General features: G+C 41.6%; 2 protein-coding genes across 3 annotated transcripts in view; both read right to left on the bottom strand.

Moving 5' to 3' along the window:
* The window catches only part of VXN (vexin), a 47,588-nt gene extending 27,516 nt beyond the window's left edge, over window positions 1–20,072 (bottom strand). Inside the window, exons 1-4 of one of the 2 annotated variants that reach the window (XM_063726375.1) lie at window positions 19,905–20,072; window positions 19,705–19,769; window positions 17,551–17,717; window positions 1,430–1,532 (exon numbers count right to left, since the gene is read on the bottom strand). In XM_063726375.1, coding sequence (XP_063582445.1) covers window positions 1,430–1,532; window positions 17,551–17,574 — 127 coding nt within the window. In that variant the 5' untranslated portion in view covers window positions 17,575–17,717; window positions 19,705–19,769; window positions 19,905–20,072. Of the gene's footprint in view, window positions 1–1,429; window positions 1,552–17,550; window positions 17,718–19,704; window positions 19,770–19,904 lie in introns of those variants that run through there. The other variant, XM_063726376.1, reaches the window with a different exon arrangement.
* A 2,602-nt stretch (window positions 20,073–22,674) lies between these two features.
* Window positions 22,675–23,862, bottom strand: part of ADHFE1 (alcohol dehydrogenase iron containing 1) — a gene marked incomplete at its 5' end in the record, with an annotated part of 36,584 nt that continues 35,396 nt past the window's right edge. Inside the window, 1 exon segment of the mRNA NM_001135416.1 lies at window positions 22,675–23,215. Within this exon segment, the coding sequence (NP_001128888.1) occupies window positions 23,132–23,215 (84 nt within the window). The 3' untranslated portion in view covers window positions 22,675–23,131.

Below are 23,862 nucleotides of genomic sequence, written 5' to 3'. Positions count from 1 at the left end.
GTACTTAACCACTAAATTGTACTCTATTCTTTATCTCCTGTCAACCCAAATAACAGAGAGAAGCTCTCTAAAAATATGTAGTTTAATTGGGAATTGCAGGACACAGATGCTATGACGAATCATAGGCACATCCAGGGAGGCTGAGGTAAGGGGAAGTTTTAAAGGCAAAAGAGTACATATAGATTGTTTTGAAACAAACAGAACATTGGTTACAAGGGTTTATGACAGGAGTTGTTGTCAGTTCTTTAGTGGAGACAGTGTGTCAGGCAAGTGTTCTTGTGCAAGCCGCTAGCTGTCTTTGTGTGACTCATGTAGCAGACTATTGTTTGATAACATTTCCTGTGATAAGTTCCTTTTATCAGGCAAATCATGCCTGAGAGCCTCCCCCTACCTCCATGACCTCTTGGCTCTATTTTGTTAAGGCTGACATAAGTGACCCCATTTTGATTCTGACAACTTTCCCACTGCAAAGCCTTCCATTACTTTGAACTTGGGTGGACCTGATCCATATATCTTAGACTTGGAGTTGGCATCCATTGGTATCTCTATAGTAAACAAATTGAGGCATTTACTCATCAGGTAGGCGTCAACATTATATACCTCTTTCTTTGAGAATTGCACCCAGTCACAGAGGATGGCTCTGAGAAGCCATGTTTATTCTCCTTGAACTTGTCCTCTTGTCACCTTTGCCGGACCACGGTGGACATCTAACCCAAACTACTGCCTTGTGGAAACAGAAATTGGGCTTTGGTCTGGGGCCAGAGGAAAGGTGTAAACTCTGGATATCTGGGATGTTTCTCAGGGCCCAGGGGGTAAAATTGAAGGGAAGTCAGTATAAACAAGTGAAACTGGTGGTCTGGCAGAGGCCTGGGGCCTGAATGCACATCCAGTGTAAAGAGTTTTAGGTGGGAGCGGGCACAAGTGCTTTTACCATGGTCCACACTTGGTGGGTCTGTGGTCATGTACACATGCCAGTAAGGGTCAGTGGGACGGGAGGGTGGACTGGGGGTGAAGGGAGTGTTGGGAGAGTGAGAAGGGGTGTTGGGGATTGAGATAGAGAATAAAGAGGCCCAGCTCAGGAGGGAGGGAGGATTGCATGTCTCCCGCCTTGCCTCTCTCAGGCCAACGCCATGCCTATCTTGGAGTCAGTGAGATAGTGAGATAGCTCAGTCTCCATCTGATAAAGTTCCTGTTGGCTTAAGTGTACTTAGGTTTTGGTCATTTTCAACTAAAAAGGAGGGCTGGGTGTGGTGGCTCACATCTGTTACCCCAGCACTTTGGGAGGCTGAGGTGGGAGGATCGCTTGAGGCCAAGAGTTTGAGACCAGCCTGGGCAACACATCAAGACCTCTCTACAAAATAAAATAAAATAAAATGAAATGAAATAAAATAATATAAAATAAAGATTAGCTGGGTGTAGTGGCACATACCTGTAATCTCAACACTTTGGGAGGCTGAGGTGGGAGGATCCCTTGAGCTCATGAGTTCGAGGCTGCAGTGAGCTATTATATGATTGTGCCACTGGACTCCAGCCTGGGACACAGAGTGAAACACTGTCTCTAAGACAATAATAACAATAAATAAAAAGGATAGCATCTAAAAGTCTTCTTTGTGCCTGCTGTCTATAAATTTTATGATCTCTGCAGTGATACATTTTTAGATAATGTAAAGTTTAGACGAGTACCTACTGCAATAGAAGTGGAGATCTAAAATTTTTTAACAGACTGGACTGTTGTACCAACATCTACAAGATGAAATTGAACAAAACTAAATGTAGTCATCTATCTTTACATTAACACAAATAATTGATTTGGTACAGAATGGGGGTGACATGCTTTAGCAGCAAATTAATAAAAAGGTATCTAGGGTTTTGGTTAACCACATGCTTAATAGAACCAATATTAAAGAGCAGGGCCTAAAAGACAGAACGTTTCAAGGACATGATGCTAAACTGAAATTAAGAACACTCAGGGAAACCCAAAAGCCAATCGGGATTACTTGGACTTAATCCCAAGGGATCCAGACTGGATTAGGTGTTAGCTAAGAAAACCCAAATTTAATCAATCACAGTTATTGAGCCTGAAACACATAGGTAAATGGTTAATGTGAAGAAGCATGTCCAGAGCAAAACAGTTCTTGGCAGGTTGCAGTGGCTCACACCTGTAATCCCAACACTTTAGGAGGCTGAAGTGGGTGGATCACTTGAACCCAGGAGTTCGAGACCAGCTGGGCAACACTGCAAAACTTTGTTTGTACTAAAAATACAAAAATTAGCTGAGCATGGTGGCACATGCCTGTGGTCCCAGCTACTTGGGAGGCTGAGATGGGAGAATCGCTTGAGCCTGGGAGGTCAAGGCTGCAATGGGGATTGAGACAGAGCATAAAGTGATTGTGCCACTGCCCTCCAGCCTCAGCAACAACAACAACAAAAAAAAAAAAAAAAAGAAAAGAAAAGAAAAAAAAGAGAAACAGTTCTCAAGAGATCATTTTTACCTGTTTGAAATATTTTTTAAATAGTAAAAATAGTACACACTTATTATAACAAACTCAAAAATTATACAGGAGTATACAGAAAAAGTGAAACCCACTTCCCCCAACCTAGTATCACTTCCTAAAAGCAATCATTGTTTACAGATTGGAGGTTTTTTTGCAGGTATTTTTCATGCTTAGTCACACATGTATTTACATATACATGAATGAGATTTTTAAACAATAGAAATGGAGTCACACTATGCACACACACGTGTGTGGACATTTATAGTTCTTTTAGCAGATATGTAGGAGACCACTGTGTTATAGAAATTTATCCACTCTTCTTGATAGATCCATGGCTTACTTCCATTATTTAAAATTAGACACAATGCAGCAAAGTACATCCTTGTGATGTATCTTTATACATGTCTTCTAATATTTTTATAGGCTACATTACTAGCTGCAGAAATGCAGGTCATAGCATATGCATGTTTTAAATTTTGAGGGTTTTTGTTTTTTTCCAAATTGCCTTCCAAAATTTCTTCATCTGTTGACACTTTCAGTAATAGGCCACGAGGGGCTTATTCCTCACACCCTTGGCAATACTTGATATTATCAGTGTTAATTTTTTGCTGAAATGATCTTGTTTGGCTTTTGTGCTCAGAGCCCAGAATCTTGATCGTATTTGACAGTTAGGGTCCTCCTAGCCCAGGTGCTTTGCAGTTCGTGGAGAGGTGGATGGCTGAGGCCTCATTTTGGAATGCAAACAGTGTAACCCATATGCAGCAGTAAGTATATGCTACACCTGTGAGCGCTGGTGACAGCTCCTGTCCAGGATGAGGCTAAGCTTAAGGTCAACTCTGTTCTGATCTGGGTTCCTCTTTTCCCAGGTCCAGGGAACTCACTGCTGAGGGTTCCATGCTGACTGCACACCAGTTCTCACTTACTGCTGTTTTTACATTTACATTTGGCTTCTACATTTACGGAAAGGACAGTCAATTGATGTCAATGGAAGACTTTATTTTTTTTAAATTTTTAAAATTTTTATTTTTAGAGACAGGTCTTGTTCTGTTGCCTAGGCTGGAGTACAGTGGTTTGGTAACAGCTCACTGCAGCCTTGAACTCCTGTACACAAGTGATTCTCCTGCCTCAGCTGGAAGCTGGAGCCACAGGCACATGACGCCATACTTGGCTGATTAAAAAAAAAAAAAAAATTTTTTTTTTTTTTGGTAGAAACAGGGTCCTGCTATGTTACCCAGGCTAGGCTTGAACTCCTGGCCTCAAGTGATCCTCCCACCTTGGCCTCCCAAAGTGCTGGGATTACAGGTGTGAGCTACCATGCCTGGCCACAGTGGGAGACTCTTTCTTTCCAGGATTCTCTGTAAAATGTTTGCCACTTGCTTGACCAGTGAGTGGCTGTGTTTCCTTCTCCAGCCTGAGAGCTCTGAAGATCTAGCCCACCAAAAGCACTAGAAGAAGCCCTGTCTGGGCTGGGTGCAGTTGCTCATGCCTGTAATCCCAGCACTTTGGGAGGCTGAGGTGGGTGGATCACTTGAAGTCAGGAGTTCGAGACCAGCCTGGCCAACATGGCAAAACCCTGTCTCTACTAAAAATAGGAAAATTAGCTGGGTGCGTGCCTGTGATCCCAGCTACTCGGGAGGCTGAGGCATGAGAATCCCTTGGACTCAGGAGGTGGAGGTTGCAGTCAGCCAATATCATGCCACTGCACTCCAGCCTGGGCGACAGAGTGAGACAAAAAAAAAAAAAAGCCCTGTCTGAGGAAACTACCTTTAGGCTGAAACCTAAGCAGCGCTCAGACTCTAGCATGGGTGCGAATCACGGGGGGATCTTGTCAAAATGCAGATTCTGGTTCTGAAGGTCTGGGATGGAGTGTGGCTGGTCCTGGGCACACTGTTGAGTTAGAGCAGAATTGCCTTAAGGAGAGCAGAAGTTCCTGACCAGGATACATTAGAATTATAAGCAGCTCAGATCCTTCCCTAGACTATTTAAATCCAATTACTAAGGGCCCAGGCACAGGTATTTAAAAACACCTTTGGTGGTTAAAATATGCTAGGGTTGCGGGAGGTTGAGGCTGCAGTGAGCTGTGATCACACCATGGCACTCCAGCCTGGGCAACATAGCAAGACTCTGTCTCAAAAAAAAAAAAAAAAAAAGAATGCTAGGGTTGAGAGTCTTGGATGTGGCACAGTAATTCTCAAATTGTCCCCAGAGAGCAGCATCAGCATCACCTGGGAACTTGTTAGACATGTGAGTTCTTGGCCCCATCCTGTCTGCCAAATCAGGAACTGTGGGATAGGGCCCAGTGTCTGTTTGAACAAGCTCTTTAGGGGATGCTTACCCTTACCACTGGTGAATGGAGCATCTTGATAAACATTCACAAGCCTGGATCCCAGCCTCATTCTTTCTAATTCCAAAATCTTGGAGTGGCTCCCAGAAGTATGTGGCTTTAAAAGCACCCATAGGGTGCTGATTCAGTGGCTGAGCAGAGGGGTGGCAGCTCTCAACATGAGTGGTGGCCTATGTATGGCCTCCTGGCTCATGCTGTACAATGTTCATCATCACCTCACAGGGGTCAAACCCAGACAAGATGCTGATGATGTTACTGTCGAACACTTGCTATGTACCAGGCACTTTATACATGAGCCCTACAACAACCCTGCAAGGTGCTCCTATCATGGTTTTACGAAAGTGAGTCTCTAACCCAGGTCAGTCATGACTCCAAAACCTGGGCTCTCCACCATCTCAGAGTACCAGTTTTGGCAGATTAGGGGGGCACCAGGCTGTGGGCCTCTGAGAAGCCTCTGTTGTGTAATCTTCAGTGGCTTATTTTGTGAAACTGGAGATCTATTTGTAATTTTAGCAAGTATAACATTCTCCTTTCAGTTCCTCTGAGGGAAAGAGAGGTGGTTTCAATCTTTAATTTATGCAAAGTGATGTTCTTTGTCTGTGAAGAGAACTCCTTTAATCAGAAAGCAGGTGCTTGGTATGTCAGGTTGTTAGAAAAAATACAGGATATCCAGTTAAATTTGACTTTACAATAAATAGAAAATAGGTTTAAAAAATTATAAGTATGTCCCAAATACTGCATGAGGCATATTTATACTAAAAATTATTTTTTTACTAACAGAGATTCAAATCTAACTGAGCATCCTGTATTTTTATTTGCTAAATCAGGCAAGCCTATTGCAGTGAGTTTTCTGGCTCTGGTTATGAACCTGCCTCATTCTTCTACAACCAGGGATGCTCATGTGTTAGAAGATGCGTCCAAGGCTTGAGAAGGAGCAGAATTAAAACTTACTTGTTAGGCTCTGCAATGACTGAGACAATTAGACACAGCCTGAACTTAATAATCCTTTAAAAAAAATAGCATTTATGTGCCAAGCACTATGCTATGAGTCTTTCATTCACTATTTTTTTTTTTTTTTTGAGACGGAGTCTTGCTCTGTTGCCCAGGCTGGAGTGCAGTGGCACAATCTCCGCTCACTGCCAGCTCTGCCTCTCGGGTTCATGCCATTCTCCTGCCTCAGCCTCCTGGATAGCTGGGACTACAGGTGCCCACCACCACGCCCGGCTAATTTTTTGTATTTTTAGTAGAGACAGGGTTTCACCGTGTTAGCCAGGATGGTTTCGATCTCCTGACCTCGTGATTTGCCTGCCTCGGCCTCCCAAAGTGCTGGGATTACAGGTGTGAGCCACCGCGCCTGGCTTCTTTCACTATTTTATTTAATTCGCATAGTCCTATGACTAGGCCCAGTAGTAGTATCACTATTTTACAGATGGGAAAAGTGAGGCCAAGAAAAGCTTAGTGATTGGCCTAAGGCAGGATTTCTCAGTTGCAGCACTATCAGCATTTGGGGCCAAATAATTCCTTAAGCAACTTATTTTAATTTTATTTTTTTGAGACAGAGTCTCACTCTGTCACCCAGGCTGGAGTGCAGTGGCACGATCATGACTCACTGGTTAATTTTTGTGTTTTTTGTAGAGATGGAGTTTCACCATGCTGCCCAGGCTGGTCTCGAACTCATGGGCTCAAGTGTGATCTGCCCGCCTCGGCCTCCCAAAATGCCAGGAAAACAGAGTGAGCCACTGTGCCTGGCTAATTCTTTGCTGTGAGGTCTGTCCTGTGCATTTTAGGATGTGTAGCAGCATCCCTGGCCTTTATCTTGAGGGAGACAGGTGATAAACAAGATAAGTAAGTAGAATATAAAGCGTATTAGAGAGTGATAAGGGTAAAAAAAAAAAAAAAAAAAGGAGAAAAAATAAAGCAAGGAGGAGAGAATATGAGGGGTTGGCATGGATACTTGAAGTTTTAAATGGGGTGGCCTGGAAAATAAACCTAATTAAAAAGGTGATCTTGGGCGGGGCGTGGTGGCTCATGCCTGTAATCCCAGGACTTTGGGAGGCCGAGGCGGGCAGATCACGAGGTCAGGAGATCGAGACCATCCTGGCTGACACGGTGAAACCCTGTCTCTACTAAAAATACAAAAAAATTAGCCAGGCGTGGTGGTGGGCGCCTGCAGTCCCAGCTACTCGGGAGGCTGAGGCAGGAGAATGGCGTGAACCCCAGAGGCGGAGCTTGCAGTGAGTCGAGATCGCACCACTGCACTCCAGCCTGGGTGACAGAGAGAGATTTCGTCTCAAAAAAACAAACAAACAAAAAATAAACAAACAAACAAAAGGCTGAGGCAGGAGAATGGCATGAACCCGGGAGGCAGAGCTGGCAGTGAGCGCAGATCGCGCCACTGCACTCCAGCCTGGGCAACAGAGCAAGACTCGGTCTCAAAAAAAAAAAAAATAGTGAATGAAAGACTCATAGCATAGTGCTTGGCACATAAATGCTATTTTTTTTTAAAGGATTATTAAGTTCAGGCTGTGTCTGATTGTCTCAGTCATTGCAGAGCCTAACAAGTAAGTTTTAATTCTGCTCCTTCTTGGCGTGAGGGAGCTGCAGGTATCTTGGGGAAGCGCATCTCAGGCAAGGAAACAGCTGGCACAAAAGCCTGGAGGCAGGGATTTTTCTGTCTTTTTGAGGACTATTCTGGAGTCACTGGAATGGAGTGAGTGGGGATGGGGATGGTAGTAGGAGGTGATTTCCAAGAGGTAGCAGGAGGTAGGGTGACCACATAATTTGTAATCCAAATGGGGCTAAATGGTCACTGTTAAAATTATGCTGGGACAACAGATATAAACTAGGATTATCCCAGGCATGCTGGGTTAGTAAGGATTTAGTCATTACTCTGAGTGACTTGGCTTTGGGCAGAGCTGCAACATGACCTGACTCGAGACCTCTGTTTTGATTACTGTGTTGAAAGGGACTCAAGGGCAGCAAGGCTGAAGCAGGGAGAGTAGCTGGGGGGGCCACCACAACACCCAAAGTGAGAGAGGATGGAGGCACAGATCGGGGGCAATGGCAAAGGGGCCCTGAAAACTGGTCAAATTATGGATATAATTTGAAGGTAGAACCAACAGGATTTCTGACCCGTACTAGGCTATGGGTGTGAGAGAAAGACAGGGGTAAAGATGGCACCAGCGGAAAATGGAAAGAGGAAAAGATTTGGGAGGAAGATCACGTTGCAGGTTTAGTTCACAGGAAGCAAACCCAGATGAAATGAGCATGCAGGAGGATTGCTGACCAGTGCTCTTGTGATCAATACTTGAGAGAGAAGCGGAACAAGAAGGATGTGGTGGAGGAAGTTGCTGGGTAGCCACTTGGTCCAAACAAGGGACTTAACCAACCCCTTGGGGCAACTCTGAAGTTGGGCAGGCCCTTCAGAATTACTCCAGTGGGGCAAGTCAGCCAGGTCTCATACTTGACCTTCTAACTGACTGTCGCTGAGTGGAGGCAGTTCTGGGAAGGGTTAGACCTCAGGCAAGGTGGCTCTCCTCCATGGAAATCAAGCTATGGAGTGGGGTTGGGTTGTCAGTCACCAACACTCTCAGCAGCTGGGGAAAGGGTGCCTTGGTTCCAGAGAATCTGGGTAGTGACTACGGCATCCATTACAGATCAGGTGCTCAGTTTTGTACCCAGGAAGTTTGAGATGGCCCCTAGATAGTCAAGGGGGGATGCTAAGTGACTCTTGTCCCTTTTCTGCTGACTCCAGGGGCCAGCACAGCCTCTGAGTTCCTTCAAGGTGGCTTGCAACCCTTACTCTTTCCTAGCTCATGCTGAACTTCCAGAGCAGCATATTCCATAGAAATACAGTCCCAGACACATGGCTAACTTATTGTTATTATTATTATTATTATTATCATCATCATCATCACTGAGCAACTCTTGCTCTGTCATCCATGCTGAGTGCAGTGGGATGATCACAGCTCACTGCAACCTCAAACTCCTGGGCTCAAGGGATTCTCCCACCTCAGCCTCCCAAGTAGCTGAGACCACAGGCATGTGCCACCATGCCTGACTAATTTTTTTATCTTATTTTTTGTAGAAATGGGGGTCTTGCTATGTTGCCCAGGCTGGTTTTGAACTCTTGGTCTCAAGGGATCCTGCAGCCTTGGTTTCCCAAAGTGCTAGGATTGCAGGTATGAGCTACCATGCCCAGCCATACATATCTAACTTAAAGTGGTATTGTATTCACACTTTAAAAGTTCAAAGAAATGGGTGAAATTTAATAATGCATTTTTTTGAAACAAGCATTAAATGTTTGAACTGTTATATAAGCATTTTTTTCATTTTCTTTGAAAAAAAGATAAAATTAGGCAAAAATGCTTATGCTAAACAATAGGCTGGACACAATGGTTCACACCTGTAATCCCAGCACTTCGAGAGGCCAAGGCAGGTGGATTGCTTAGACCTAGGAGTTCAAGACCAGCCTGGGCAACATGGTGAAACTCTGTCTCTACAAAAAATACAAAAATTAGCCAGATGTGGTGGCAGGCACCTGTAGGTAGTCCCAGCTACTCAAGAGGCTGAGGTGGGAGGATTGCCTGAGCCCAGGAGATCAAGGCTGCAGTGAGCTGAGATCACGCCACTGCACTCCAGCCTGGGTGACAGAACAAGCCCCTGTCTCAAAAAAAAAAAAAAAAAAAAAAAGAAGCTACCATTTTCCAGTTATCTTTGAATGTTATCTTTTATGCTTTACTTTTCATTGTGAATCATTGTGAATATATACAAAGGTGAAAAGTGGAGCATATAGTACAATGAACCCTCAGTTACTTATCACTGAACTTTAACAATTATCAACTCACCGCCAAACTTAAAAAAAACTTTTGTCTTTAGATTTATTTATTTATTTATTTTTGAGATGGGGGTCTCACTTTGTCACCCAGGCTAGAGTGCAGTGGTGTGATCTTGGCTCCCTGCAGCCTCCACCTCCTGGGCACAAGAGATCCTCTCACCTCAGCCTCCTGAGTAGCTGGGACCACCTTTATACTATCTACTGGTTAGCCCTGCAACATGATTTTAATAAAGTGTTACTTATTCTTGAACAATTTCTATGATGTCAGCAAAGAGATATCAACAAGAGTGATTGTAAAGTGGCTAGTCTTATAAGTCAAGAGTTAGGATCTTTGGTCCATTGCTCAATCCATTTCAGTATCTGATCTATATTATTTTCTAGCTCTTATGGTTTATTGCTTGGCAGCTGATGCACAATTTCTTCCTTGCAGGATGCTGTGACTTATTAATAAAGAACTTGAAAAATCTTACAATGAGTATTGTCTATTAGTTTCTTCTCAGTATAACCCCTTGCTTCAAGTCTTTCATATAGTACATTGGTATTTGTTCTCAGCACAAAAACTATAATATATGAAGCCAGTGTTCAGGGAAGAAGTCACCAACATGGTAATAAACAATAACTCTACATTCTGTCATTTGGTTATCTAACTCATCAACTACTCTTTATCTAAAATGGGACAATCGTACTCTTCATCATAGCCATCATACAATTGCTCTTCTTGAGCTGAATCACCCACATTAATGTTGTATTTCAGTCCTGAATTTTTTTTTTTTTTTTTGAGATGGAGTCTCACTCCTTCACTCAGGCCGGAGTGCAGTGGCGCCATGTTGGCTCACTGCAACCTCTGCCTCCCAGGTTCAAGCAATTGTCCTGCCTCAGCTTCCTGAGTGGCTGAGACTACAGGCATGTGCCACCACACCTGGCAAATTTTTGTATTTTTAGTAGAGATGGGGTTTCTCCATATTGGCCAGGCTGGTCTTGAACTCCTGACCTCAAGTGATCTGCCTGCCTCAGCCTCCCAAAATGCTGGAATTATAGGTGTGAGCCACCATGCTTGGCCTCACTCCTGATTTTGATGGTTTTTTGCCTAGCGTGTTTTTCCAGTCTCTGGTTTACTGGTGAGCAGGATGTTTGGAAGCAACATGGTTCCTTGCTGTGATGGCTTTGAGTGCCTTACTCACGCACCCTACCCTACACACTACCCAAGCCTTTTCATCTATCTGTCCACCCACTCCCTCATCCTATTTTATTTTGTAACCAATTCCAGACATCGTATGATTACATCTGTAAGTATTTTAGTGTGGATCTGAACATATATATATATATTTTTTTTTACTTATGCTTTTTTGGCTTTCTTTACTACTTCTGGTTTTTTGGTGATATCAGGATTGCAAGTCAGGTCTCTAGGCTGAATGTTATGGCAAACTCTTATGTATTTAAACGGATGGCTTGTTAATGACAGGAGCAACCAGAGTTGCTATTAGCTCTTGATTTATGAAGCCACATGTTCAGCTTGTATGACGGATGTCATTAACATCAGGCGTGGCGGGCTCATTCATCTGTCTCTGCCCAGCGCTCTGCAGTCCTGAACACGCTCAACAGATGGGAAATTTCATGGCCACAAATGGAATTGTTTATCCTCTCATTGTTCCCGTGTCAGCAATCAGACTAAATCCATTACCCACCAATAAAAAGATCAGCCTGCTGCCAGTTCAGCTGTGGAAGGGGCCAAAGCTATGTTGAAGGGATTTAGAGTTTTAGAAGGGATAAAAAAGTAATAAGAAGCCACATAAAAATTAAGATCCCAGAGAAGAGTTTGAGTCTTTCATTCTAAAGCTGAAGGCTTTAAGGGATTTAAAAGGAAAGGCCTAGTAATTCAATATTTTCTTTAACATAAAATATACTCTGGAGACCCCTGATTATAGATAGCGCATAGCTTTTATTGTGTGTTGATGGCTTTATTATCTCATTTCAAAAAAATCACAAGCACTCAAACTAGGCTTTGAAGAAGGAGGAAATGTCAGATTCATAATGGAAAAGCTGCTGAGATGTTAATAGCGTTACTACTGGTAGGAAGATTTTCTTTTGTGTGGATAAATAGCTGTCTGTTCTTATAAAGTTGTTCCTCTTTGGTTTAGCTAGTGGGTTCTCTGTATACTGATTTGTAAAAGGAGGTTCCTCAGTTCTGTGGATCCCCCAGGCTGCCCTCCCAACATTCTCAATGAACTATGGACTGTAAATTTTTATTTATTTATTTATTTATTTATTTATTTATTTAAGACAGGGTCTCGCTCTGTTACGCAGGCCGAAGAGTAGTGGCACAATTATGGCTCACCGCAGCCTCAACCTCCCAGGCTTAAGCAATACTCCCGCCTGGGCTCCCTAAGTAACTGGGACTACAGGTATGTGCCACCATGTCTAGCTAATTTTTAAATTTTTTTGTAGAGACGGGGTCTCACTACATTTCCCAGGCTGATCTTGAACTCCTGGCCTCAAGGCATCCTCCTGCCTTGACCTCCCAAAGTACTGGGATTACAGGCTTGAGCCCCTGTACCTGGCCTGACCATGACTTTGAAAAGTGGACCTTGGACGCTTTTTTCTTTTTGCCAGATTGGTTTTATATCAGGATGTAACAGGCAAGAGACCTGGTGTCATCATTCATTGGTTATAGCTGAGTATCTGGGGCATGCAGGCTTCACATTTATTTCCTCAAAAAAGTTAGAGACTTTAGCCAATGAAAAATCAGGTTATCTGTAAGAAAAAAAAAAAAGACTGGTCGTGTTGCTCTCTTTTTCATTCTATTCTGCAAATACTTAATGTACTGCTGTATATGGCAGCTATTATGCTAGATGATAAGGATCTGAGATGATTAAGACAGTCTCCCCCTCTTAATAGATTAGATGGGGAGATAGACAAAAACACAAATGCTTGTAAGATGTGTTTACAGCACGGAGTGGTAAATGGAGGCCTGCAGAGGATGTTCTGAGAGCTCAGAGGAGACCTCAAATTAGGGTTCCTTGACTTCCCTGGAGAGAAGGGTGGTGAAGAGGTGACAGGGCTAAGGAGTGAAGAATGGGCAGGAGTTTGCCATGAGATTTAGAAGGTTATTTCAGGCACAGGTAAGAGCCTGAACAAAGCTGTGGAGGCCTGAGATGGTTCCTGAGGGCATATGTAGCTGGGGAGACAGGAGGCTGAAAATGGGGGAAGAGGCTAAACTATGCTGGCCCTGCCTGTCTGATGGGGCCATGTACCTTCTCTTGAAGTCAATGAGAAGCCACTGAAGGATTTTTCAGTAAGGAAAAGCTATGGTCAGACAATTTATCTTTTATCAAAACCCTCCTGGATGCAGGGTGGAGAACGGATTGCAAGGGGTTAAGAAGTGGAAGCAGCAGGCCGGGCACGGTGGCTCATGCCTGTAATCCTAACACTTTGGGAGGCCGAGGTGGGCGGATCACCTGAGGTTAGGAGTTCGAGACCAGCCTGGTCAACATGGAGAAACCCCGTCTCTACTAAAAAAAATACAAAATTAGCCAGGCGTGGTGGCACATGCCTGTAATCCCAGCTGCTTGGGAGGCTGAGGCAGGAGAATCACTTGAACCTGGGAGGCAGAGGTTGCGGTGAGCCGAGATCACGCCATTACACTCCAGCCTGAGCAACAAGAGAGAAACTCCGTCTCAAAAAAAAAAAAAGGAAGCAGTGAAAACGTTAGGAAGCCAATTGCAGTAATCCAGGTGAGAAGTGGAGGGCCTGAATCAAGGGGCATGCGAGTGTGTCTGTGTGTTTGGGGTGAAGAGGAAGGTGTGATAATAACTCATAAGGTTGTTGAAATGACAACATTGAAAAATATGTAAAGTGCTTAGAATAGAACTTGTGTAATCTACATTGAATCAATGTTAACTCATATTTCTCTTTTTCCTCTTTGGGACTGTCTTAGTTAGCTTGGACTGCTATAACCCATAACCTGGGTTGTTTACTATCCATTTCTTACAGTTTTGGAGGCTGGGAATTCCAAAACTAAGCTCCCAGATGATTCAGTTCCTGGTGAAGGCTCTCTTCCCTGTTGGCAGGCAGCCAACTTCTTACTGTGTGTTCATGTGGTAGAGACAGAGTGCTCTGGTCCCTTAACTCCATTGTAAGGGCACTAATCCCGCCATGGGGGCCCCACCTTCATAACCTCATCTAAAACTAATCACCCCCCAAAGGCCCCACTTCCTAATACCATCACATTAAGGGTTGGGGCTTCAACATATGATTTTTTGGATGACACAGACATGCAGTTCATAGCAGGGACTGAGTAAATCCCAGCGGTAATAGCATAGCAGAATGGAAAAACAGGAAGAGGGGTAAATGGAGGCCTATGAGGAGCCAGAAAAGAAGAAGGTCATAAGTGGGAGGGGAGAGCATCCCTCCACAACATCTCCTGGAGTCTCTGCCCTGTGGGAAGAAGGGGAGGTGAGCTTGGTGTTGGAGGTCTTGTGAGACGGTGGGAGTTTTAGGAACATTGAGATCACAGCTGCCCTGGGCAGCAGCTGTAGCTGAACTTGACTATTTCATGGAGCTGTGAGTGAACAGTTTGCTGTTCTTTCTGGATGACCAGTTCATGCCATCTTTTCTCTTTTGATATTCCATGATATGGCAGTCTCTTTCTTTATATTTAAGAGTTCTTAGTTATTATTGCCTGGCACAGTTGTGCAAACTGATCAGGATAACTGGAGGCAGGTGGATGATTGGGTTTAAGGAACTCTTTCTACTTTCTGCTAGAAATAATTATCTTTTACATAAGGTATGACAAACATTAGATCTGTCCAAGAAGCCAGCCATTCCACTTAGCCATTCAGTCAACAAATATTACTGAGTGCCTCTAATATTGGTAAGGTATCTTACAACCTGGGGTTGCTGCTGCTTCAGGAATCAAGCTATGAATATGATTGTTTCCCCTGATGGATTGTGTGCTCCTTAAGGGATGGGACTGAGTCTTATTCATTTTTGTAGCCACAGAACCTGGCACAGGAGTTGACACTAGGTGGTTGTCAAGAGCAAGATCTATGTCTAGGTCCAAATCACTTGCTACCACTTGCTAGTAGTGTGACCTTGGTCAAGTTACACAGCCTCTCTAAGGTTTGGTATAATCATTTGTAAAACAAAGATAATAGTAACATCTGCCCCATCATAATATTATACCATCGCATTAGGGGTTAGGGCTTCAACTTATGAATTTCGGGAGGACACAAACATGCAGTCCATAACAGGGACTGAGCAAATCTCTATGGCAACAGCATAGCTATGTTTTGATCATTAAATAACACAAACATGTAAAGCAGCTATAGTGCCTGCCTGGCATATAGGGGTGTTCAATCATATTATGAGTATTGGGTTTACAATAAATGTAATTGAACTGATGCCCTAGGACCTAGTCTGACAATGCTCCTCTGTATATAAATTTGGGCAAGACATTTTACCTCTTGGAGTCTCTGTTTTTAAAATGTTTATCTGTCAAACAGAAATACCTGCACGGGTACCTAACAGAATTATAATGAAAATGGAAAAGATTGCTCTGTTTCTTGATTACAAAAATAACCTAAATCCAGTAAATTATCTAAGCATAAATATCAGAGAGTAAGAAAAGCTACCATGCTACTATGACACCTTTAAAAGATGACACAAATTCCTTAACTTGATAAAGAGAATCTATGAAAGACCTATAGCTAACATCATACTCAGTGTGAAAGTCTGAATGTTTTCCCCCTAGGATAGGGGACAGGACAAGGATATCTGCTCTCACCACTCATATTCAACACAGTAGTGGAATAGTATGCCAGGGCAAAAATGCCAGGAAAGGAAATAAAAGGCATACTTATTGGATATGAAGAAATAAAACTGTCCCTATTCACAGGTGGATAATTATAGAAAATCACAAGAAATCCACAATGAAACTTCTAGGATTAAGAAGTGGTGCAACAAGTTGGCAGGATACAAGATCAACATATAAAAATCAATCACATTTCTGTATACTAACAATGAACGTGTGAAAACCAAAATTCAAAGCACAATACCGTTTACAATTGCTCCAAAGAAAATGAAATACTTAGGAAGAAATGTAACAGAATGTGTAGAGGATCTGTGTCCTGAAAATTTTTAAATGTTGATTAATTAAATCAAAGAAGACCTAAATAAATGCAGAGATATACTGGATTTGTGGATTGGAAGAATCAACATACTAAAAATGTCAGCTATCGCCAAATTATCAATAGGATTAATGCAGTTCCTATAAAATCTCAGCAAGAATATTTTGTCAACATAGATAAGGTTATCCTAAAATTTATATTGAAATGTGCAGGACTAGAATAGCTACAACAGTTTTGAAAAAGAAGGATAGGCCAGGCTGCCTCGGAGGCTGAGGCAGGAGAATCACTTGAACTCGGGAGGTGGAGGTTGCAATGAGCCAAGATCACGCCATTGCACTCCAGCCTGGGCAACAAGAGTGAAACTCCATCTCAAAAAAAAAAAAAAAAAAAAGAAAAGAAAAAGAAGGGTAAAGGAGAGGAATCACTCTACCCATGTCCCATGTTAAGGATTACTATTTAGCTGTAGTAATCAAAACAGGGTGATATTGGTGGAGACAGACACACGGAGCACTGGAACAAAACAGGGAACCTAGAAGCAGACCCAAACAAATATGCCCAACTGATTTTTGACAAAGGTATAAAAACAATTTAATGAAGGAAAGAGTATCTTTGCAACAAATGAACACATGATACTAGAGATAGCCTAGGTGTGCTCATGTGTGCATGCACACACACACACACCCCTAAGTCTCACACCTTATACAAAAATTAACTCAAAGTAGATCACAGACTTACATGTGAAACTAAAATTTTTAGGAAAACACTTAGGAGAAAACCTTAGAGATTTATGGGTAGGCAGAGTTCTTTGACTTGACATCAAAAGCATGATGAATAAAAGGGAAAAGGTGATAAACTGAACTTCATCAAATTAAGAACCTTTCATCTGTGAAAGACCCTGTAAGAGAATAAAAAGACAAGCCACAGACTGGGGGAAAAGATTCGCAAACCACATATCTAAGAAAAAACTTGTATTTAGAATATATAAAGCATCATCAAAATTTGACAGTAAAAAACAAAACAAAACAATCCTATTAGGAGATGGGCAAAAGACATGAACAGACATTTCAACAAAAAGGAGATACAGATAGCAAATCACCATGTGAAAAGATGTTCAGCATCACATGCCATTAGAGAAATACAAATTAAAACCACAATGAGGCAGAGCGCAGTGGCTCCTGCCTGTAATGCCAGCACTTTCAGGGGCTGAGGTGGGGGGATCCCTTGAGGCCAGGAGTTTGCGACCAGCTTGGCCAACATGGTGAAACTCTGTCTCTACTAAAAATGCAAAAATTAACTGGGCGTAGAGGCAACACGCCTGTAATTTCAGCTACTGGGGAGGCTGAGGCAGGAGAATCACTTGAACCCAGGAGGCAGAGGTTGTGGTGAGCCAAGATCGCGTCATTGCACTCCAGCCTGGAAGATAGAGTGAAACCTTGTCCAAAACAACAATAACAACAACAACAACAACAAAAAAAACCACACACACACACACACACACTGAGAGCTCACTACACACCTACCAGCAACACTAAAATAAAATAAAATATAGTGGTTTGTTTGACAAACATTCTTTTCTTTTCTCATATGCAATACATGGTATGAAGTTTACCCTGGTCCCAGGTAAATGTTGCCAAAGCCATCATGGGACCTATGTGCACAGTCGCAAAGGTTTGAGAGGTTTCTGATTAGAGAAGCAACTTAGACCCTTGGAAGGGATCTTGGTGGGTGTAGTTCCTTGGTCTCACTCACCTCCCTTGCAGTGCAGCAAATCATTTCACTCACAGGCCTGAGTGGTTTTAGAACATCTTTGTAGAAAATAATATGTTACTCCTTTGGGTCTTTTTTCTTGGCCAGCAAAACTGAAAACCATGAGAGTAATAACACAGACCGATAGGCTTAGGGGCCCATAGAGGGCTCTAGAAGAAAAAAAAAAGTAAGTAAAAAAGAGATTTGGGGTCTTAAAAGTTTCACTTAAGAGGCAAGGATATAACACCAAATTTTCCTAAGTTTATTTGAAAATTTTAATCCCTGTGAACTGTTAAGCTGTACTGACATGGAAAAAAAAACACCATTGACTTGCAGGTTGGCACAGATAGTCTTGTCTGGTCCATACTTGCAAATGAACTTTGTTGCATTTCTTGTTGCTTTGCACTAGTATTTATTTTGAAGAGAAGATTGAATGAGAGGGGAAGCAACATTTAAGGCAATTCTGAGTTCTATGTAATGTTACACTGTGAACAAAGAGTCATAAAAATGTCTATATTAGGCCAGGTGTGGTGACTCATGCCTGTAATTCCAGCACTTTGGGAGGCCAAGGTGGGAGGATCACTTGAGGCCAGGAGTTTGAGATCAGCTTGGGCAACATAGCGAGACCCCATCTCTACAAAAAAATTTTAAAAATTAGTCAGGTGTGATGGTGCTTGCATATACTCCCAGCTGCTGGGGAGGCTGAGGCACAGGAGAATCTCTTGAGCCCATGAGTTTGAGGTTACAGTGAGCTATGATCACGTACTGCACTTCACTGTGGGTGACAGAATGAGATCTTATCTCTTAAAAAAAGAAAAAGAAAAAGGAAAAAAATCTATATTGTAATGTTAAAATTGACTTTAGGGGAACCTAACCTATGAAATTAATTTAGAATGTGAAAGATGCCATATAAACATTATTCATCTATTCATTGCTAAGTTATTGGTAGGAATAAAAATTTGGAAGCAATTTGATGACCTATAATAAGAATAAATTATTAAATTCTTATTTAATAAACTATTGCACACATTTGCATATGATTATGAAGATTATGCAACAACATAGAAAATCCTTAAAATGTTATGTGTTAAGAGAAAAGAGCTGAAGATTACACCACCCAAATGGAAAGGATGAAAAGGAAATATATCAAATGTTAACAGCTGTGTTTGGGTAATAGGATGATTAGTTGTTTTTTTCTTCCTTTTCTCTCATGATTATTTTAATCAGTTTCCAATTTTATAAATTGGAAAATCAATTTAAAGCACCCAACTGAAAAAGACAAAAACTTAAAGCCAGAAAGAATGAAGTGGGGTTACTTCGAAGTTAGCTGTTGTGCGCATAGCTTCATGAGGCATTTCACAGGGGACGAAATCTCAAAACAGTTATTGCAATTTGTTAGGCGATTGCATTTATTCTGAGAGTGATTGGAGTGGTTGGAAAAACAGTGGAATAATAGCACGAGAAACTAGACCCTCCCACCCCCAGCTGCCAGTAATTCAACCTAGGGCTTTAAGAACCAATTTCTGTCCATTCAAAGTGCGCTTGGCCCTGGAGACTGCCTCCCCCAGGCCATTGTGATGGTGATGGCCTGGTCCCCTCAACAGCTCCCGGAGGACCAGGCACTTACTGGTAGAGCCTGGGCAGCTGTCTGGCATGGTGTTGCTGGTCGTCGGAGACTCGCAGCCTGTGCAACGATGACCTGGAGGCGAACAGTCCCCTTTCTCATACCTACTCCCCAGAGGCAACAGCCCCCTCATTAGGGTACAGTTTCTAATCCAAACAACCATTAATCTTTCTCAGGGTTAAAAGGCCAGGAAAGCAATTTTTGTGCGTTCGCGCTATTTTGATACTGTACTTGTCTGTATTTTACAAGAGCAGACTTACTTCACTGACCACTTGAAAACACCCCACAGCCGTGTCCACAGCTACTCAAACAATGCCATAGAGAGGGACAGGAGTGCAAAACGAGCCAGCTATTTATTGTGGCACTCAACAATAAATAGAAACATGACCTATTTGGAACAAATCAGTATTCTGTATCAGAAAATAAATTAGGGATATGCATGTATTTTAAGTGAAAATGACACCATATTATGATAGTTTTATGAACATAGTATTTTCCAAACTCTTGAATACCATTCTATTAAATGTCCTTACCTTGGTAAGTATTTTAATCCATATAAACAGAGCTGTGACTCTTAAGAATTTTTCTTAAAGGACATCTATAGAAAAATAGAATACAGAATTAGAAAAAATACACTTAATTATTGTCTCTGAAACATGAAAGTGTTTGATTTACAGAAATGGGCCTAATCTAGCTTATCCTCTTTTAGTAACTAGTAAGTCACAAAACTCACCTTTTCCATATTCTCTAATTGTAATGGTCAGAATGATGGGTATCCAGATAAAAACACCAAGGCTTCCTAAATCTGTTTCTTCATGCTTGACCTTTAAATTCTTCCTCTACAGAGTCATCATCAATATGAATACCAAACACTCCTCTTGGTGAGTCACATTCAGACGTCTGGCTACTGTTAGCAAAGGCATTGAACATTTAAGGGGGGCGGGGAGAATGCATATTTGCATCTCAAATTATTTTCCATCAAATTTTCCCAATTCAAATATCTCACATTAAGGACCAGGTAATACATAAAACCTAGTCATAGCATTTTTTTCTTTCTTTTTTTTTTTTTTTTGAGACAGAGTTTTGCTCTGTTGCCTAGGATAGAGTGCAGTGATGCGGTCTCAGCTCACTGCAACCTCCACCCTCCAGGTTCAAGTGATTCTCATGCCTCAGCCTCCTGAGTAGCTAGGACTACAGGTATGCACCACCACACCCAGCTAATTTTTGTATTTTTTGTAGAGATGGTGTTTCACTATGCCATGTTGCCCAGGCTGGTCTCAAAACTCCTGGACTCAAGCAATCCTCCTGCCTCAGCCTCCACTGTGCCTGGCCTCATAGCATTTTCAAGCTGGAAGAGGCCTTAGTTGAATGAACTAAGACTCCGACAAAACTGAAGCAAAATCCAGGGCCCTTGAACCCTAGCCTAATGCTCTTCTAATAATGTCATATCACATTGCATAATATATTATAAGTGTTCTCAAACTCACCTAGACTGCTTCTGAGGTGGGGGTGGTGAAGGAAAAATATATGTGTATGTGTATACATATAAGTTTTTGCCATGCTAAATATATTTTGAGACTCTCATTAACAACTTTTACTAAAGTTTCCTGAAGGATCTCAGATTGGCAGAGTTTAGCTGTTCTCTGCCTCATTCATGCCCAGCTTCTGCCCTCATCTCCAGGATTCTCCTGAAGAGCTGGAAGAAATTTTAGCTAGCTATGATCTGCAAGGTGTAGCTGAAATTCTACTGGCACCATCTTAAGCCTACATTTGGGGCACTTGGTATAAAAAAATTTGAATGTTCTGTAGAAATTAAAATTACACCTTAATAATACCATTTCTAAGTAAAAAATGTACACATATGTAGCTAGTTATACAACATATATTTATGCATACAAAATTACTGGAATAACATATACAAAATTTTTACATAGCTATCTTTTGGATGGTGCAGTATGAACAATGATTTTCTTTTGTGTTTATCTTTGTATTAACAGTTTTTGGTACTGAATATATTTTATGTTTGTAGTTAGAGAAAACCCCCAATAAACTTTATTTTAAAATCTCAACAAAATAAAGACCTTTATGGAGATTAAGTGGCCTAGGCAAGTTGAATGGCACAGTAATGCTTTTCTCATCTGTTTGAAAAAATCCTGAAGTAATTATATTACTCATTTATAAGATTAAAATTTTATTCAATTTAAAATGTGAGTAAATCTGCAAGTACTCTGAGATGTATACTGCCAAAGCTTGGGTAAGAAAACCTCAGTGGATTAACTTTTGAAAGGAAAAATGAGCTATCCAGGTTTCTGTAGCCTGGGAATAAAAGGGAGGAAGAGTATCACACTAGTCAGATTCTACTTGCATGCTGTAATCTGTAACCTACAAAACTGCTTCCTTTCGAATTAATGTATTCAGAGCACCAGAAACATTTTTTCAGAGGGAATAACCATGTAGGATGTTACTGTTTTTGCTTTTTGTTTTTGTTTTTGTTGTTTTTTTAAAAAAATTAAAAAAACAACTTATTCACCAGAGGATTGGTCTTTAATATTTTACCCTTGTGGATTTGTTTTTACCTTTTAAATATGTTAATAGTATTTTTATAAAATAAAATGAATCTGACCTAAAACATTAAAATGACATTTTTCTTTCCTTTCCCTTCCCTTTTGTAAAAGTTAGAAAAGTAATATATGCTTGTTGTAACAAATCCAAACAATACAGAAGTTTGTAAAATAAAAAATGAGGCTGGGAGTGGTGGCTCATGCCTGTAATCCCAGGACTTTGGGAGGCCAAGGCGAGAGCATCACTGGAGCTCAGGAGTTTGAGACCAGCCTGGGCAACATGGCGACACCCCGTGTCTACAAAAAACACAAAAATAAATAAATAAATAAGCCAGGCATGGTGGTGCATGCCTGTAGTCCCAGCTACTCAGCAGGTTGAGGTGGGAGGATCACCTGAGCCCGGGAAGTGGAGGCTGCAGCAAGTCATGATTGCCCACTCCAGCCTGGGCAATAGGAGTGAGACCCTGTCTCAAAAAATAAATAAATAGCTACTCAGGAAGCTGAGGCAGGAGAATTACTTGAACCCAGGAGGTGGAGGTTGCAGTGAGCTGAGAACGTACCACTGCACTCCAGCCTGGGAGACAGAGCGAGACTCCATTTCAAAAAAATAAATAAAAATAAATGAATAAATAAATAAAATAAAGTGAACATTTTATCTTAGTTCTCCACACCCCAAATTCCATTTCTCCAGTAATAACTTTTAAGTTTTGATGTGTATCTTTCTTTTGTATGTATATGTAGATATATGTTTATGTATAATTGAAAAAGCAAAAATCAGATCATACTAATATATAATTATTTGGTAGCTTGCTTTCTGCCAACTTCCCAGTATATTATGGAAACATTTCCAAGAGATTTACTTCATCTTTATTAACAGTACCATAGTATTCCACTGTCTAGTATACTATAAATGATCTATATACCAATAATGAATACTTAAGGTTGTTTCAAATATTTTATTATTAGAAAAGTGCTGCCAGAAACATCCTTGCCATGCTTCTGTATGTACTGGTGCTAGTGTTTCTATCAGATAAATTTTTAGACATGCAGTGAATTACTAGGCATAGGAAATATAATTTACACTTTCGATAGATACTGAGTTTTTACTCATTTGCTACATGAAGCAGAGGCAGAGTATTCTGTGTGGGGTTTGGGACAGGAACACTGACCCCTGAAGTGGAGCCTGGGGGTCTAACGTAGTGGTCATTTGTCCAGCCTGTTTTATGGAAGGAACTGGACTCTGAGCTTTGGGGAATTTCCTGCAAGATAAATGTATATCCCACCTATACTGGTAACAGGTAATTTATGAGCAAAGATGAAAAGACAAAGCCCTAGCTAGATCAGCTCTTGCTCTCAGCACTACAATGGCCAGTGGTAATTCTTTCAGTTAAAATGACAATTAATACAGTTTCATTGAAGCTTCAAACAGAGCAGCCAGATCCTCTTCTGACTGGGGACGGGGTGCAAGCTTGGTGACTCTTTCCTGAAACAGTAAATGAAAGAAGTTACCCAGGGCTTTGAAAAGGCAGTTTGTAAAAGCTACAAAGTTATGGAAATTTACTTGGTCATAAGAATCAATGACTTGATAAACGCCATTATCTTTAAAAATGGTATTTCTTGTACACTTCATATAAGTTGATCCCCAACTCAGAGGTTTATCACATCATACCTCTTTCCCCATAGAGCTTTCGAAAGCCACTGCCCCTTGCCTTATGCCCTGGCAACAGCCTTCTGCCCAAACCAACCCTGGGGAAAACACCCCTATCATGACAAAACTAGGTCAGTCAACAACCTCTGCCAGGTTCTCTGTACGCACAGAGCTCTGAGAGAGAACTGGGTCATCCCCGACGTCTAAGACCATGTATTTTGCAACTTGGACTTAAGGCATATTCAAAAGGACTTCAGTAGAACATTAACTTCCATGCTATGTGCAACAAGTGACTCCGTTGCACACAGCACGAAATTAAGATTTCATGAGATTAATTAAGGTTTTATCTCTACGTTCCCAAGCAAATCCAGTGATTTGTTAATTTCTCCAGTGATTATTGAGTCGATTCAGTGAAGACATCCAGCACATCCTACTTCTATTTATACTCTGGTCAGTAGCTTCTCAGGGACAGGGGCTAAAAG

Source organism: Pongo abelii, chromosome 7 (assembly GCF_028885655.2).
Source record: "Pongo abelii isolate AG06213 chromosome 7, NHGRI_mPonAbe1-v2.0_pri, whole genome shotgun sequence".
Taxonomy (NCBI): domain Eukaryota; kingdom Metazoa; phylum Chordata; class Mammalia; order Primates; family Hominidae; genus Pongo; species Pongo abelii.
The sequence above is the reverse complement of the archived record's forward strand: the minus strand, read 5'-3'. Positions and strand labels throughout refer to the sequence as shown.